The sequence below is a fragment of the Astyanax mexicanus genome, chromosome 3 (genome assembly GCF_023375975.1).
Source record: "Astyanax mexicanus isolate ESR-SI-001 chromosome 3, AstMex3_surface, whole genome shotgun sequence".
NCBI lineage: Eukaryota > Metazoa > Chordata > Actinopteri > Characiformes > Acestrorhamphidae > Astyanax > Astyanax mexicanus.
Window position 1 is genome coordinate 5,137,501 of NC_064410.1, and position 16,010 is coordinate 5,153,510.

Below are 16,010 nucleotides of genomic sequence, written 5' to 3' on the forward strand. Positions count from 1 at the left end.
TAGCTGGTTAGCTAACTCGCCGTTACTCTGGTTGAGGCCTTCCAGCATTTGCTGGTGCTGTAATAGTAATAGTAAATCAAACAGACTAGAGGGATAAGGCTAAAGAGTAAACGATAACAAGGTCAGAAATCAGGGAATCAAAGACAGGATAGAACGCTTTGTACAGAGCTAGAAATCTAGATAATACGCAGCAACTAGGGAGTTAGCAGCAACTACCCTGAGATATTATAATACAGTAAAACTACCCTGAGATATTATAATACAGTAAAACTACCCTGAGATATTATAATACAGTTAAACTACCCTGAGATATTATAATACAGTTAAACTACCCTGAGATATTATAATACAGTTAAACTACCCTGAGGTATTATAATACAGTTAAACTACCCTGAGGTATTATTATACAGTTAAACTACCCTGAGGTATTATAATACAGTTAAACTACCCTGAGATATTATAATACAGTTAAACTACCCTGAGATATTATAATACAGTTAAACTACCCTGAGGTATTATTATACAGTTAAACTACCCTGAGGTATTATAATACAGTTAAACTACCCTGAGGTATTATAATACAGTAAATCTACCCGCTTTTTTTTCTGGGAGAATGACGTACATCTAGGACTTGAAATATGAAATACATCTGAAATGTTTTTCTCAACACGCTTAAGAGAAATATATAAATGATATAATATTTGATTTAATGAAAAACTCAATTGAAAATAATGTGACAGTGTTAATATTTATTTGTAACACCAAAACCATCCAACTAAGCATGCTGTATTTTTAAATACTAAATATCTAAAAGTAAATTTTAAAATAAACATACAACAGTTGCACTGTTGGTGATATTTCACTTAGTAAACTGCACAAAAAAAAAAAATCATCAATTCCCAGTAATTTTTGGAATTCAAACAATCCCACTCTAAATCAAAGAATAAAAAATTAAATCATTTAATTAAACTTAATTAAATCTGTGTATCATTCGTTCAATTGATATTTTATTGAGAATCAAAATCAGAAAATTAAAAAAAATATATTAATAATTTCGTTTTTGAATATAATACCAAAAAACAAATAACTTGTATTTTCTGTTTTTTTTATTTGATGATCATAATGACAGTTTATGGGTCGGGTCGGGTCAGGCTCGGGCACAGCGCGCATAGGTTCGCGGTGGGTTGTATTTTTTGGGGCCAATCTAAGCTCTATCGCAAAGTAACACACGGTCTCCACACACGGGAACTGTCTCGCAGCGGGGGAGCCGAAGAATAGGCTACCGGGACGCCACCGCGGCAAAATCTTGATACTGTATTATCTAACTGTAACTACTGAGCATTAATAAGCAGCAGGTAAGAAATGTAGATAACTGATGGTAATCACAGCAGCCCTGTAACAGGTCATGAGCGGAAAATGCTGCTTTTTTAAATATAAGAATTGCCAAAGAACACAGTTACAAACATGGTCTTATTTCTCATGGATAAGTTACAAAATGTTGCAAAAAAAAAAAAGAGAACATAAAAATAAACTTAAAATGTATATTTATTGACAGTGTGTTTATATATATATATATATATATATATATATATATATATATATATATATATATATATATATTTTTTTTTTTTTAGAAAAACAAGGGTGTATATCAAACTGATATGAGGAAGCAATTTATATTTTTAAACAAAATTAAATTGTTCATTAGTTTATTTTTGATCAAATATTGAAAACGGAGCACGGAGGGAAAGAAAGGATAATTTTTCACTCATGAGCAACAATTACAGGGCTAAAGTGGGGCTGGGCTTAAGCTGCAACAGCCTGGTGGGCCCTATCTTTCCGGCATTCGTGCCTTTCACGTCCGGCGGCCCGTCCTCCCTCCGCGTTTTGGCGGAGGTGGTGGTCGGGTCGCTTGCGGGCGGCGTGAATCTCCCCGGCCATAAGGCTGTGTCAGAACCTCCCATCTGTCCATCCAGACCCCTGAAAGTACTTTACGTATTTACGTTTGTAAATAAAAAAAAAAAATAGTAAATTAAAATAAATAATAAAAGATATATATATATATATATATATATGCAATTATTTATGTGTATATTTATTTATCCATTTATATGTGCATTATTTTTTTTTTTTTACTTATTTCATTTTTCATCCTCCATATTTTTCGTCCTTCATAGTGTGTTACTGCAGTAAGCATTTAAGGTGGAACTTTGTTTTTCATATAAATTTGTTTTAATTCTTTTCCCATTTTCTCCCCAATTCACACAGCCAGTTACCCAACCCATTCATTATCCTATCACCAATGATGCCCCAACACCAGAAGGGTGAGGACTAGCACATGCCTCCTCCGATACATGTAAAGTCAGACTCTGCCTCTTTTTGATCTGCTGCTGATGCAGCATTGCCGCGTATCCAGCACACTCAGAGGAAAGCGCAGTGACTTGGTTATTTTGTGCTCTCTCTGGGCTCTGGTAGCTGATGGCAAGCTACATGAACAAGATTCAAATCTGTGATCTCCTGATCATAGTGGCAGCACTTAGCCGGCTGGACCACTTGAAGCCTGCTAGTATTTGATTTTTGGTATTATATTCAAAAACGAAAAATGAAATAATTTATAGATTTTTTTTATTTTCCAATTCTGATTCTCAATTGAACATCAATTGAATGAATGATACAATGATTAAAATAATGCTGTCTTACCTGTACTGCTGGGACAAATTTCCTCTTCTGGATTTTCCTCCTTGATTTCACTGCGATCATCATCATCGTCATCCAAAGTCTACAAAGATATAAATCAGAAAAACATTATTTTCTTTAATGAATGATTAGCACTTTTGAGAGAACACAGTTCCAGTAATGGTAGAAAATGTCTCACCTCATTAGATTCAGCAGACTTCACTTCTATAACCTCCTTCTCTCCTGTCGGCTCCTTTCCATCCCACAGACTGGAGCACCAGTCCTTCCCAAATATACCATTGATTGACGGCGCATCCAGCACTTAAAAAAAACACACATAAATACACTAAATGTATTGCTATCAATGAAATGACCATTTCTCAATTGTAAATGAGCCTTTTTTTTTTTTTTTTTTTTACAGTATTTCAGACCACAGGGGACCTTTTTTGGGAACACACACACACCTGTATAAGCTGTGAGGTGTTATCTTGTGAGTTAGGCTGAAAATTGGCGATAGAGACAATGCAGATAGAGCAGACGGTGCAGATAGAGCAAACGATAGAGACAGTGCAGATAGAGCAGACGGTGCAGATAGAGCAAACGATAGAGACAGTGCAGATAGAGCAGACGGTGCAGACAATATAGAGACAGTTCAGATAGAGCAGACGGTGCAGGCAATAGATACGGTACAGACGGTGCAGATAGATAGATAGATAGATAGATAGATAGATAGATAGATAGATAGATACTTTAGTTATCCCGAAGGAAATTTAGGCATCCAGCAGCAACAACACAATACAATAAGAAACATACTCAGACAAATCAAAACACAGAAGAATAGAAAATATATAAGGCTATATAAAAAAACAAAACCTAACTATACAAGGTAAGGATAGAGTGATAGACGGTGCAGACTTTAGAGACAGTGCAGATAGAGCTGACGATAGAGACAGTGCAGATAGAGCAGACGGTGCAGATAGAGCAGACGTTAGAGACAGTGCAGATAGAGCAGACAGTGCAGACGTTAGAGACAGTGCAGATAGTGTAGACGATGCAGACAGAGCAGACGATAGAGAGCAGACAGTACACAAAAAACAGTGCAACATAGAGAAATCAACATGCAAATAATGCAGACAGAGCAGAAAGGGTATGTACCTTCCAGGGTCTGCACGCAGACGGAGCGGGACTTGGTCAGTCTGCGGGATCCAGCCCTCGCGCTGCGCAGGATCTTCACCTCGCCCTCCAGCTCCTGCATCTTCGCTCTCATGCTCGCCTTCTCGTTGAGGGCTCGCGCCAGCTCGAGCCGCAGACGCGCCAGGTCCCCGTCCACCATCTCGCAGACCTGCTGCACGAGCGCGCGGGTCATCACCTCCATCACGGAGCTCAGGCGCGTCTGGAAGGAGAAGGGCTGGTTGCTGCCGCTGCTGATGCTGATGCTGGCGGCCATGTCCTTCTGCGGCCGGGGCTGGGAAACGCTGAGAGAGACGGGGGTGTTACAGTCTGATTTACAGCGGGTTTATCATCGCGGGGGTACGGAGCTCAAACATCAACCCAGAGACGGAGCTCGCCGCCCGGCCGCTGCTTAGTTTAATTTCCGCTGCCGCCGCCGCTGCTGTTTATTTCCGGGTCCGGCAGCGATCAGCGCTCCGAGCTGCTAAACCTCCTAAAGACCCCCGGTTTACCGGCCAAAGGCTAGCGTTATCTTAGCTAACTGGCTAATATTATTAACGTGTATAAGCTAGTTAGCTTAGCTTAGTAGCTTAAACTATAGCTAATTATAGTAAATTAGCTAGCTTAGCTAAGTAGCTATTGTTATTGCAGTGTGTTAGCTAGTTAGCTTAGCTAGCTAACTAAAGTTTTTACAGTATATTAGCTAGTTAGCTTAGCGTTCATCCAAGTAATTTTGGAACATTTTTGTTGGTTCTTTTTTCATTAAAGGAACACATTTTCTGCCTTAAAGTCATTGTGGAAATATAACTTGTGTAAGTAGGAAAATGGGATTTTTCGACGTTTGGGATATATCAATAAAAACACCGATTAAAACGCAACTATGGTGTATTTTTAAATGGTTTTCTCCCATTTGCATGCAGAAGATCAGATTAGTACATTACTAATGGTTATTTTTATTATTTTACTTGATAATTCCACTTACATAATGCTCTTACTTTGCTCTTTGTAAGTTTGTTTAGTTTGCAGTAACTGGAAAAATACTGATTTAAACTATGAGCTCATGAGCTAAAAAGCTATAAGTACAAACATCCAATGTAGATTTAAGGGCAGTAAAAGTACTAATTAAATGTAAAACTGCTTATCAAATTCAAAACAATGGAGAGAGATGTCTGGCTGTCCTGAACTGAAACTCGCTGCTTACCTTTTGAGGAGAAAATCAGCCAGATCCGCATCCGTCTTGTATTCCTTCTGGGATCTGAGCTGTCTCCATCTATTAAATGCATTGCCGATATTTATCCGTGTTTTACTCCGTCTTTGGTCAGAGAATATTTTAGAAGCTTGTCGTGGCTTTTTAGGTTTGGTAGCATTTAATGCTGCTAATTCTGCTAATCTAGCTTTCTTGCCCACCTTCATGGCTGCAGCACACTGTTTGCCTGCTATTGTGTTTCATACCTGACCACCCCAGGTATGGAAATAGGGCTGGGTAATGGCCAGGGGGTGGAGTCAGGGGCTGAAACACACACAGATTTCCTGTTGAAGCACTGCAGTCAAATGGTTTCAGTGCTTAAATTTAGTATGTTGCTTAATATCGTAAGACACATCCTGATCATTGTATGTAGTTAGTAAAGAAATTATCATGCATATTGGTCCTTTAAATTCTGATAGAGTATGAAGAACTTCAGATTTGATGCCAAAAAGTACAAAAAAAATAGAAATCATTTTGAAGTAACTGGAGCCCACTCTAAACATTTGCATTCTTAATGATTGATTATGATAAAAAAGTATGTCATATATTCACAATGTATAGATCAATAGAAATGACTTGTAATTTAATATTTTAATATATACTTATACTATTAGTTAGTTAAGGCATGTGGCATGTCTGTGTGGTGTTTGCTTTGCTCATGGGTGAGCTTTGTCTTTATTGAGATGGTCATTGTTCAGATAAGGACTTGTTTACACCTCTCCAGACTGCAGCAAGTGGAACTGTGTGAAGTCACACTGCAGAGATTATTCAAGAACCCTCAAGGTCGGGGGTCTGACAATATATTTCCCTCTCTCTCACACACACATTTAAGTTTTGAGTTTTGCTTTTAAACATGTATTTTCATGTATTCGAGGTAGTATTGTGAGGTAAGATTTTTTCATTGTTTATTATTTGGATTTTGTTTGGTTTGAATGTTGTCTATGTCATTATAATTGTAAGTATTTGTCTGCTATCCCCTACCCATCCCCATCCCTCCCAATTTTCCCCCATCCCTCCCCATTCATCCCCCATCCGTCCCCACCCTATTTGTTAAATGTGTTAAAAGCTTTATACCCCACCCTGTTTGTTAAATGTGTTAAAAGCTACATACAACGTTGGTCATGCAAAAATATGATATTCATAAAATGAGAAAATGTTTGATTTTGTATGTTAGTGCAGAAAACATGACATATTTGTCCCTTAAATTCTGACACAGTCAGATTTGAATGATACCAAAAAGTACAAAAACTAAAACAAAAAAAAGAAAAAGAAAGTGACAATCTCAAAAAATTAAAAAGTAAAAATATAGCTGTAAAAGACTCTACTTCACGTTATATAAAATGTGCATAGAAATGCAGATGTGTAGCTTTATAATCTTTTAAAAAATCATGATGAAAGGTTGATTTACAGGAGAGTTTTTACAGGACAGTTTTATGTAGTGTTTACATTTCAAAAAAGTGTTTTTACTCTTTCATTATATTATATTTGTAATGTCATGAAATTGCATACACCCACCCATTTCTCCTACTGCAGTTTAGCTCAAAACAGCAGAACAGCAGTAAATAAAACATTTCAGACCCAAATGCTAAATGTGACTAAATCAGTGTAATTATAAGGTTGTTTATTTAGTCCTGAATGAAAGCGAGAACTGAAATGCTCCTATTTAGACACAAAGCTCACGTGGGTTGCCAGATTGACATACAGTGAGTAAGACAAGTCTTACTCTGTAGCTGATCATGGAATATATATGTTTTAGTGTCCAAAATGTCTGTCTATACTTGGTAAATTATGTAACTATGGTTAGAAAACCTTACTGAAGCTTAGTGATTACCTGTTCAGCAGAAAAATAGCCAGCTCATCCATTTCATTCCATGACTTCTGCACTTCTGTTTTTTATGCAAATTCAGAGGCTTAACACCACACAGATCAAATAAGAAAATACTGTCTGAAGCTCTGCTTAAAACAATCCTAATGGTCTTTTAATCCTGAGCAGAGTAGAAAAGCATGTTCTTTATGAGAACACCCATAAAAACAAATGAACATTCAATTATCATTTGAACAAAAAAAATTGAGAGATGAAGGTAATGCTAAACAAATATGTAAAACCCTTTAAAATGCTAAATCTATGTGTCTGTCTGTCTGTCTGTCTGTTTATCTATTATTATTTAAACATTTCATTGCTTAGCTCACAAGAAAATAACCCCAGTTTATGTCTATCCCCAGAATACCAACAGCGATGGACGTCAGGTCTGGTTCCTGATTTATAGCACACTAGTCTGGAGGTCATGCTCATGAGAGAGATGTGCCAGACCCCTGTCTGGTGGACTTCTGTAACTTTATCTGCACGAGGAAAACATGCATGTGAGCACTGAGGACATACAGTCCAGTACATGTTACACCAGACCAGAAAAGCCAGAAGACTCTGGAGAGCTGGAGAACGATGGAGGACCAGACTGATCTCCCAGAAGATGAGCCTTTCTGTATAGTGTGTGGAGAGATTTTCAACGTCCCGCAGGTTCTCTGCTGCGTCCTGTGTGGCTCCAGCTTCTGCAAATTCTGCCTGAGCCATTACTGGGAGAGCCAAGGCTGCCAAGAGTGCCCAGTCTGCAGAGAACAGAGCCCAGCACCTTTCCAGAGAACCTGCAGGGAACATGGAGTGAAGCTGACTCTGTTCTGCATTGGAGATGTGCATCCCATTTGTACAACATGCCACAAGTCTGGAGGGCATGAGAATCACAGTGTGTACCCGCTGAAAGAGGCACTGGGCGACTGCAAGGTAGGAATAATCGCCATCTTTGTGCTGCTCATGACAGATTAATTACGTTAATCATCGTATCAAAGGCGTAGTCTATGTCACATCCACACACTGTGGCCTGCAGACTGTCTGGTTTACTATAATCATCATTCTCATGCTAAATTAATCATGCACATTAAAGATATGAGTGCAAAAACATTCCCAGAATTGAGCTCAAAATCAGGCAAGCAAAACAAAAACAGTTTTGGGTCGTTCCGTCTAATGATTCTTATGCAAATACTTGACTGCACACCACATAAAAACTACATTTGCATTTGTTTTCAGTGTGCTAAAACTCAACCCATTCACACAGACGTATAACAATTACCTTCTCATCCAGAGTCATTTACATTTCAATCACAGGAAGGGGAACATAGAACTAGAGACGCTGCAATTAGCTCTCAGTGTTGTTGTTTATATGGAGCTTTAAAGAAAAATACTTAAAAAGTAATATTTGAATACATATATTTGTATATATTTTTTTCTAAATAATAAAAAAAAATGTAATGACATAATTCATGAATTTGAATTTTAACAATGCCACACGTAAGGCTGAAGAAAATAATACTATACAACATAACAACATGAAAGTACATTTCAGATTTTAAAATCCCTTTAATACATGTTAAAATAGAAATAATAATAATAGTATATTACAGCCATAAATCATGCTATTTTTACTTATTACATTTGAAGGCAAATTATACTGTTTTAAAATGTTTTTTAAAGATCCAAATACAAGATGTTCTCTACCACAGAGAATAATAATTTTAACATGGTAAATAACCATTTAATAATTTAAGCAATTAGAATATCCTTTGAGTTAATTGTAATGGTTTTATATCATTGCTAATAAAGACAAAAACCTTGTATCCTTTAAACTTTTTGACATTTGTGACAGTTTAAATTTAGCAGTTATTATTTACACTATGTTTACATTTCATAATAAAAGTACCAATAGAAAAGCTCCAAAATAAAATATTTAATTAACTTACAAATAAACATTAAGATTTGTTTCCCTTTTTCGTGTAAATTTTCTGTTACGGAAGTTTTTTTTTGTGTCAGTGACCGCATATTATATATACAATACCCATAACACACATAATTTGTTCTCATTTTTTCTTTATTTTTATAATTTTCTACATTCTACATTTGTCCAAAACAAAATATATAAAGTTAAGTGCATGAGTATTTGGTATAATATTTTCTTAATATAGTTCCTCCATGCAGAATAAAAAAAAGAATCGGTAGTATTAAATCTATATTCTGTTTTTTTTTTTTATTATTCTAAACAAGTTTATAACATGTTTATAGCATCCCTTCAGAGTGTTCTGCACCTGATTTGTCTGCATACCAAAGTACAGTCATTTACGCCTATAGCACAGCTGAACCTGAGAGGGCGCTGCAGAGGCGGAAATTACCACAAAAAAGTGTTTTTAAAGGTTAGGAAATATTGATAAAAAAATTTAAGCAGGTCTGGTGTATTTTATTACTTTAAAGGAACACATTTCAGCTATTAATGGAAATATGGTTTAGTGTTTAGTGCCTTTTTAAACAAGAAATAACCATTGTCATTAGTATCAAAGCCCCAGAGAACTAAAGTAAAGAAGTACAACGCAAAAATGTTTTCTGGCCAGTTTTACTATTTTGATGCTATACAGCTCAACTATTTTAACACAAATGTATTTTATAAAATTAAATACTGTGGTTCTTTGGGTTGTCATGGCTTTATATGTTTTCCCAACACTGAAAAAATATATTACTATAGTGTATGGCAGCTAGTTCCAATATACCATTATACTGCACTTCAGTATTTTTAGCATTAGGACTACTTTTAGCAACATTTGCCAAACAGTGAGCATCATACCCATGATGTAATGCTCAGGGAGAGTGATGTTCCTGTTGCCAGGCAGGTTTATATTTCTATTTTGTGCACTTATGCAACACAACTGCATTTGCTGACTGCTCTAGATCTTTCTTTAGGTTTAATTTTTAAAGAGAAGTATGTTGAACAAAACTAGTTCAAACCAGTTGATAACAGTTTATTGTCCTGCTGGAAAATGAAATCCACATCTCCATAAAAGTTGTCAGTAGCAGAGGGAAGCATGAAGTGCTGTAAGATTTTTCAGGAAAACAAAACTGCACTGACTTTAGACTTGATAATAAAACACAGTGGATCAACACCAGCAGATGACAGACATGTCTCTATAAACCATCACTGATTGTAGAAACTTCATACTAGACCTCTCCACTCTTCAGACCCTCCAGACTCTGGTGCCTTGATCTCCAAATAAAATGCAAAACTTACTGACCGTCCATTTTTATCCTAAGCATCATATCTTATATCATCATGCAGTAAAATATTCACAAAACATCACAATACTGAACTCGATTAGTATCATCCAGCACTGCCATATACGCACACTCTGGACCAGCCGCAGCTAAAGGATATACTGAGCGCAGACTTTATTAGACACAGCTCCCGTGTCTAGATGTCAGTCAGTGTCAGTACCACACAAAATGCTTTTTAAAGCACAGTGTTGTCTCTGCTTTTAACATACATCAATCTACTCATGAAGGCCTGGACAAAAACTACTCGAATTGAAAGTTCTTGGAACTGACTTTACAGACTAAATTTTGGATCGTGGAATAGTGTAGTAGATAACACCACTCCACTATTCAAAACATTATTGACCATCAATAAATTTCACATTTAATTTGGAAATCAAGGGAGCAGAGTCTGGAGGAAGAGTGGAGAGACACACAGTCCGAACTGCTTGAGGTCTAGTGTGAAGTTTCCACCAATCAGTGATGGTTTGGAGAGACATGTCATCTGCTGGTGTTGATCCACTGTGTTTTATTATCAAGTCTAAAGTCAGTGCAGTTTTGTTTTCCCACAAAATCTTACAGCACTTCATTCTTCCATCTGCTGCTGACAACTTTTATGGAGATGCGGATTTCATTTTCCAGCAGGACTTGGCACACTGCCCACACTGCAAAAAAAAAGTACCAATTGGTCTTACACAATATTCTAACTTTCTGAGACACTGGTTTTTGGGTTTTCATTGGCTGTAAGCCATAATCATCATATATATCAACGATAAAATAAATGAACGCTTAAATGGATCACTCTGTGTGTTTAATACATCTATATAATATATGAGTTTCACATTTTGAACTGAATTACTGACAAAGTAACTTTTCAAAGATATTCTATTTTTTTTTTTTAAATGCAGTAGTTCACCACACTCACTTTGTGACCCCCCCACCTTCTTCAGCAGTAATGAGCATACAAAGCACTACGTCACATGATTCCTGGATTCCTGGAGCTTCCATTTGCGTAATTCATAAAGAGGTTAGACCCCTGAGGAGGCGGGTGGGGCACAGTAACCCTATAGGACCTCACTGTGCAGCTGAAGCTCAAAGGAGCAATGGCAACCAGGCTCTCTGAAGATGACCTTTCTTGCCCAATCTGTGGGAAGATTTTTCAGCAGCCTGTGGTGCTGTTCTGCAGGCACAGGTTCTGTAAACCCTGCCTAGAGAGCAGCTGGAGCGGTGGAGGAACCTGTGAATGCCCGCTGTGCCTTCAGCCGTCCTCCGGCGGGGAGCTCATGGTTAACGCTACTCTGGAGAAGACCTGCGAGAGCTTTCTGAAGGAACAGCGCAGGAACAATCCTTTTGCATGTAAGGAACACGGGGAGACACTGACCCTTTTCTGTCTGGAGGACCTGCAGCCAACTTGCGCTGCTTGCAAGTCATCAGCCAGCCATAAGGGCCACAGGTTGTATTCTTTGGAGGAGGCATCGCAGGACTGTAAGGTAAGTAAATGTAGATGATAAGATACGAAGATAAGAAGTAAAGAAGATGTGAGGATTTCATATGGGAGATTTATGAGTAACGGAAATGAGGAAATGTGTCTGCATAAGACCTCCATCACACTCTGTCATGAGTAGTAATTCAACATTAACAAACCATACTCAAGGGGATGCCTGCTAAACCATCAACTCTTCAGTAGATCAGGGGCAGGGTTATTTGTGGGTCTTAAGCTGAGTTTGTCACCTACTAAATATATCCCTATATTTTCATTGGCCCTGGCAGCGGGCCTCCTGAAAAGGCTGAAACCAGACTCCCCCGTGCTTTCTCAAGTGTCCATCACACTTCATTCCAGTTGCAGCACCTGACTTAATGGCTTTGGTCAGGGCACTGCTGGGGGCATAGGGGAAAGGGAACAGTTTTTTTTACTAGAAAAGTCCATTGCCATATCTATGGAAGCCCATTCTTACCACCTAAAACAAATAAAATAAAATAATCCAGCACATTCTTTTATCATTATTAAGTAAACTGCTATCTCAATACTAAGTCATTATTTTGAGAAACTATTTCAATATGTTGAGATACCAAGTCATTATTTTGAGATACTATCTCAATATTTTGAGATACATAGTCATTAATTTGAGGTACTCTCCCAATATTTTGAGATTCTAAGTTGTTATGCTGAGATACTATCTGATGATTCTGAGATACTATCAATATTTTAAAATACTAAGCCATTATTGTGAGATACTAAGTTATTGTTCTGAGATACTGTCTCAATATCTTGAGATGGCAAGTCAATATTTTGAGATACTAAGTTGTTATTTCGAGATAATCTCATTATTTTGACATACTAAATCATTATTGTGAGATAATGCCTTTATATTTTGAGATAGCAAGTCAATATTTTGACTCAATATATTGTGATTCCTCTAAAAGCACCAGTATTTCATGATTTGTGAATCCACGTCTAAACTAGTCCTCAATAATAGTATCTATTTTGCGTTATTGTCTCACCTGCTTCTGTCTCTGTACAGTCTACTAGTATCTCAAAATAATAGTAGTGTCTCAAAATAATGACATACTATCTCACACTATTGAGATAGTATCTCAAAAATAACTTACTATCTCAAAATAATGACTTACTATAATGAGATAGCAGTTTACTTAACAAACTTAATAATAACAATACAAAAACTGTGCTGGATTTTTTTTTTAGGTGGCAGGAATGAGCTTCCATACATATCTCATATCTATCTACATAACAAATTCCCAACAGACATGCTTTACTTCCCCAAATGTCCCACTGCTGACCCTTGTTTGCCTTAAGAAAAATAAGTAGTTTAAGAAATGTTGTAAACTTTCAAACTCGTCTGGAAATCCCTTGCACCAATTCACTAGCGGATGTTTGATGTCTTGCCCTCTCTTCTACTTCATTCTATTTCAGGCAGAACTGAAGTCCGCCCTAAAGCCCTTACAAGAAAAGTTGAAGGCCTTCAAGAAAGTTAAACTTACATACGACCAAACGGCAGACCATATCAAGGTATTCTTTCTGTCGGATCAGTATAATCTAAAAAAGTACCACAATGTTTGATAGTCCCTATTTTATTTCTGTTATAGATTCAGGCAGAGCACACAGAGAGGCAGATAAGAGAAGAATTTGAAGCTCTGCACCAGTTCCTGCTAGACGAGGAGGCTGCCAGACTCTCTGAACTGAAGCAAGAGGAGACTCAGAAGAAGCAGACGATAACGGGAAAGATAAATGATATGGAAAATGAAATTACATTAATCACCAACACCATCCGAGGCATCGAAAAAGAGATGAGCTCTCAGGATATCCCATTCCTCCAGGTAAAATTTGGTCTTACTTTTATACTTTTAAAAAATAAAAATATGAAAGGTTCCATTTGTTTACAGATAAGTTTAGACACCCCTAAGTAGCTAAAATCTTTTCAAACATCAATATTCAGATTTATTATGGGTCACAAAATCTTACAGCAAAATATTCTATTTTTATTATTCTCCAGAATTACAAGGATACAATAAAGAGGTATGTAAATCACTGAAATCCATAACAAGTGGCCAAACCTTCTTCTTTAAATCTTAACAAAGATAGAGATGTTTTAAATAGTCAACTCTGTTGACTTCTTTACTACCTTCAGAACCTGGCGCGTACCACAGGGTCCAGAAATGATATCAGGGTCGCTGGTTGACGTGGCCAAACACTTAGGCTCATTAAAATTCAAAGTCTGGGAGAAGATGAAGAATATCATTCAGTATAGTAAGTATAACTGTTCTCAATATTCTGCCTATTTGATAAAGCAGCTATCGGTCAAACGTTTGGACACCCCACACCTCCAGAGCAACCTAGCGTCCATAGCCGAGTAATGTATTTGCACGTTGCGTAGCACCTAGCAACACCTTAGCAACCATCCAGCAACCACTTAGCAACACCACCCACCACAGATACCATAGCAACACCTTAGCAAACACCTAGCAACAAAAGTTTGGACACCCCACACCTCCAGAGCAATCTAGCATCCATAGCCGAGCAATGTATTTACACGTTGCGCAGCGCCTGGCAACACCTTAACAACCACTTAGCAACACAATAGCAACCACCACAGATGCCATAGCAACACCATTTCAACCACCAAGCAATGACATAGTACCACTTGGCTATGCCATAGCAACCACCACAGATACCACAGCAACACCATAGCAACCACCTAGAAACAGCTTAGCAACACCATAACAACCACCACGGCCATCTTAGCAACCACGTAGCAACAAAAGTTTGGACCCCCACTACTCCAGAGCAACCTAGCATCCATAGCCGAGCAATGTATTTGCACGTTGCGTAGCACCTAGCAACACCCAGCAACCACTTAACACCACCATAGCAACCATCACAGATACCACAACAACACCTTAGCAACCACCTAGCAACACTTTAGCAACATCTTATCAACGCCAAAGCAACCACCACAGATACCATAGCAACACCTTAGCAACCACCACAGACACCTTAGCAACACCATAGCAACCACCACTGACACCTTAGCAACCGCTTAGCAACCAGACCCAAATCAGCACTGCAATCAGACTCTGTTTCTGCAGAAACTGCAATCTAATTGTCTGTTGAACTTGTGACTTTAGAGTTGTTCAGTTCTGTCTGGTAACATTTATAATGCTTTCATACAAACAGCTCCTGTGACTTTGGATCCAAACACTGCAGCAAGTTGCTTCCAGCTGTCGCAAGACCTGACGCTACTGCAGTGCAGCACGCAGGCCTTCAAGCTGCCAGACAACCCAGAGCGCTTCGACGTCAGCGCTGAAATGCTGGGTTACGAGGGCTTCTGCTCGGGCAAACACAGCTGGGACGTGGAGGTGAAAAACAACACATACTGGGTGATTGGAGTCGCCAGCGAGTCCGTCAAGAGGAAAGGCAAGAACATCCTGACCCCGGCGCAGGGATTCTGGACCATTCGGCTGCGGAACGGCGAGTACAAGGCCTGCTCCGCCCCCTGGTCTCCGCTGAGCATGAGCAGAGAGCCGGACGTGGTGAGGGTGGTGCTGGACATGGACAGGTGTAAGGTCACGTTCTACGACCCGCGAGAGAGGACGCCACTCTTCACTTTCACAGACATCATCACCCCCCGGGCCCTGCCGTACTTCTGCAGCGCCTGCAAGGAGCACCCACTCAGAGTGCTCCCAGAGAGCCTGTCCATAACTGTGGGGTACTAATGTTTCACAGAGTGACCCACATTGAGACCCCCTGACCCAGACCCCTCACTCCAGGCTTTGCAGCAGAGGGTGATTTAGTGTGAAATGTAACATTAGTTTAAATATATTTGCCAATAATTATATTATTAGGTCAACAAATAGTACTGTTTAATACCTGAACAATTCTGAAGTGTACTGAAAAAATGCTAATGTAGAATGTGTACAAATAAAGCTTCTAAAAAAAGTATTTTAAGAAGACTCTGCAAAATGAATATAATGCATATCTTAAGTCCTATTTGTTACATGATATTTCTAAGTGTTCAAATCCATAAAAAAGTGTTCAAATCCATATTTGACCAATTTATTTTCATTATTTCCATGGCACAACAAAACGTGTGTTTATACATATAAAGTATAAATATAAACACGTTATTTGCTTTTGTGTTTCGAGTTTACAGGAATTAAAAAAAATGTATAATATAACTGACTACTTACTAGCAAAGTTAGATACTAGGGTTTAAAATACTTCTGTGAAAGTTGAAGTATCAACTTTTTACTCTTGGTAAAAGTAAAAGTGTAAAAGTA

At 38.1% G+C, this 16,010-nt stretch overlaps 2 protein-coding genes across 8 annotated transcripts in view; one reads left to right on the forward strand and one right to left on the reverse strand.

Moving 5' to 3' along the window:
* Positions 1–5,338, reverse strand: part of LOC103032456 (gastrula zinc finger protein XlCGF48.2) — a 9,661-nt gene extending 4,323 nt beyond the window's left edge. Inside the window, exons 1-4 of one of the 4 annotated variants that reach the window (XM_007229038.3) lie at positions 5,048–5,338; positions 3,832–4,151; positions 2,876–2,997; positions 2,701–2,779 (exon numbers count right to left, since the gene is read on the reverse strand). In XM_007229038.3, the coding sequence (XP_007229100.3) occupies positions 2,701–2,779; positions 2,876–2,997; positions 3,832–4,151; positions 5,048–5,259 (733 nt within the window). In that variant the 5' untranslated portion in view covers positions 5,260–5,338. The remainder of the gene's footprint in view (positions 1–2,700; positions 2,780–2,875; positions 2,998–3,831; positions 4,152–5,047) is intronic. The other 3 variants (XM_049476068.1, XM_022667994.2, XM_007229040.4) reach the window with 3 other exon arrangements.
* Positions 4,512–15,672, forward strand: trim35-13 (tripartite motif containing 35-13). Of its 4 annotated transcripts, none has more exons than XM_049476070.1 (7): positions 4,512–4,658; positions 7,316–7,868; positions 13,147–13,242; positions 13,320–13,550; positions 13,727–13,749; positions 13,862–13,980; positions 14,908–15,672. In XM_049476070.1, exons 2-7 carry the CDS (start codon positions 7,533–7,535, stop codon positions 15,444–15,446), a joined length of 1,344 nt encoding a protein of 447 aa, XP_049332027.1. In that variant the 5' UTR covers positions 4,512–4,658; positions 7,316–7,532; the 3' UTR covers positions 15,447–15,672. The 4 variants fall into 4 exon arrangements, with proteins under 4 accessions (XP_049332027.1, XP_022523717.2, XP_022523716.2 ...); XM_022667996.2 differs by lacking the exon at positions 4,512–4,658 and adding an exon at positions 11,165–11,704 and having other exon boundaries at positions 7,755–7,868; XM_022667995.2 differs by lacking the exon at positions 4,512–4,658 and adding an exon at positions 11,168–11,704 and having other exon boundaries at positions 7,785–7,868.
* Positions 15,673–16,010: the final 338 nt, after the last annotated feature.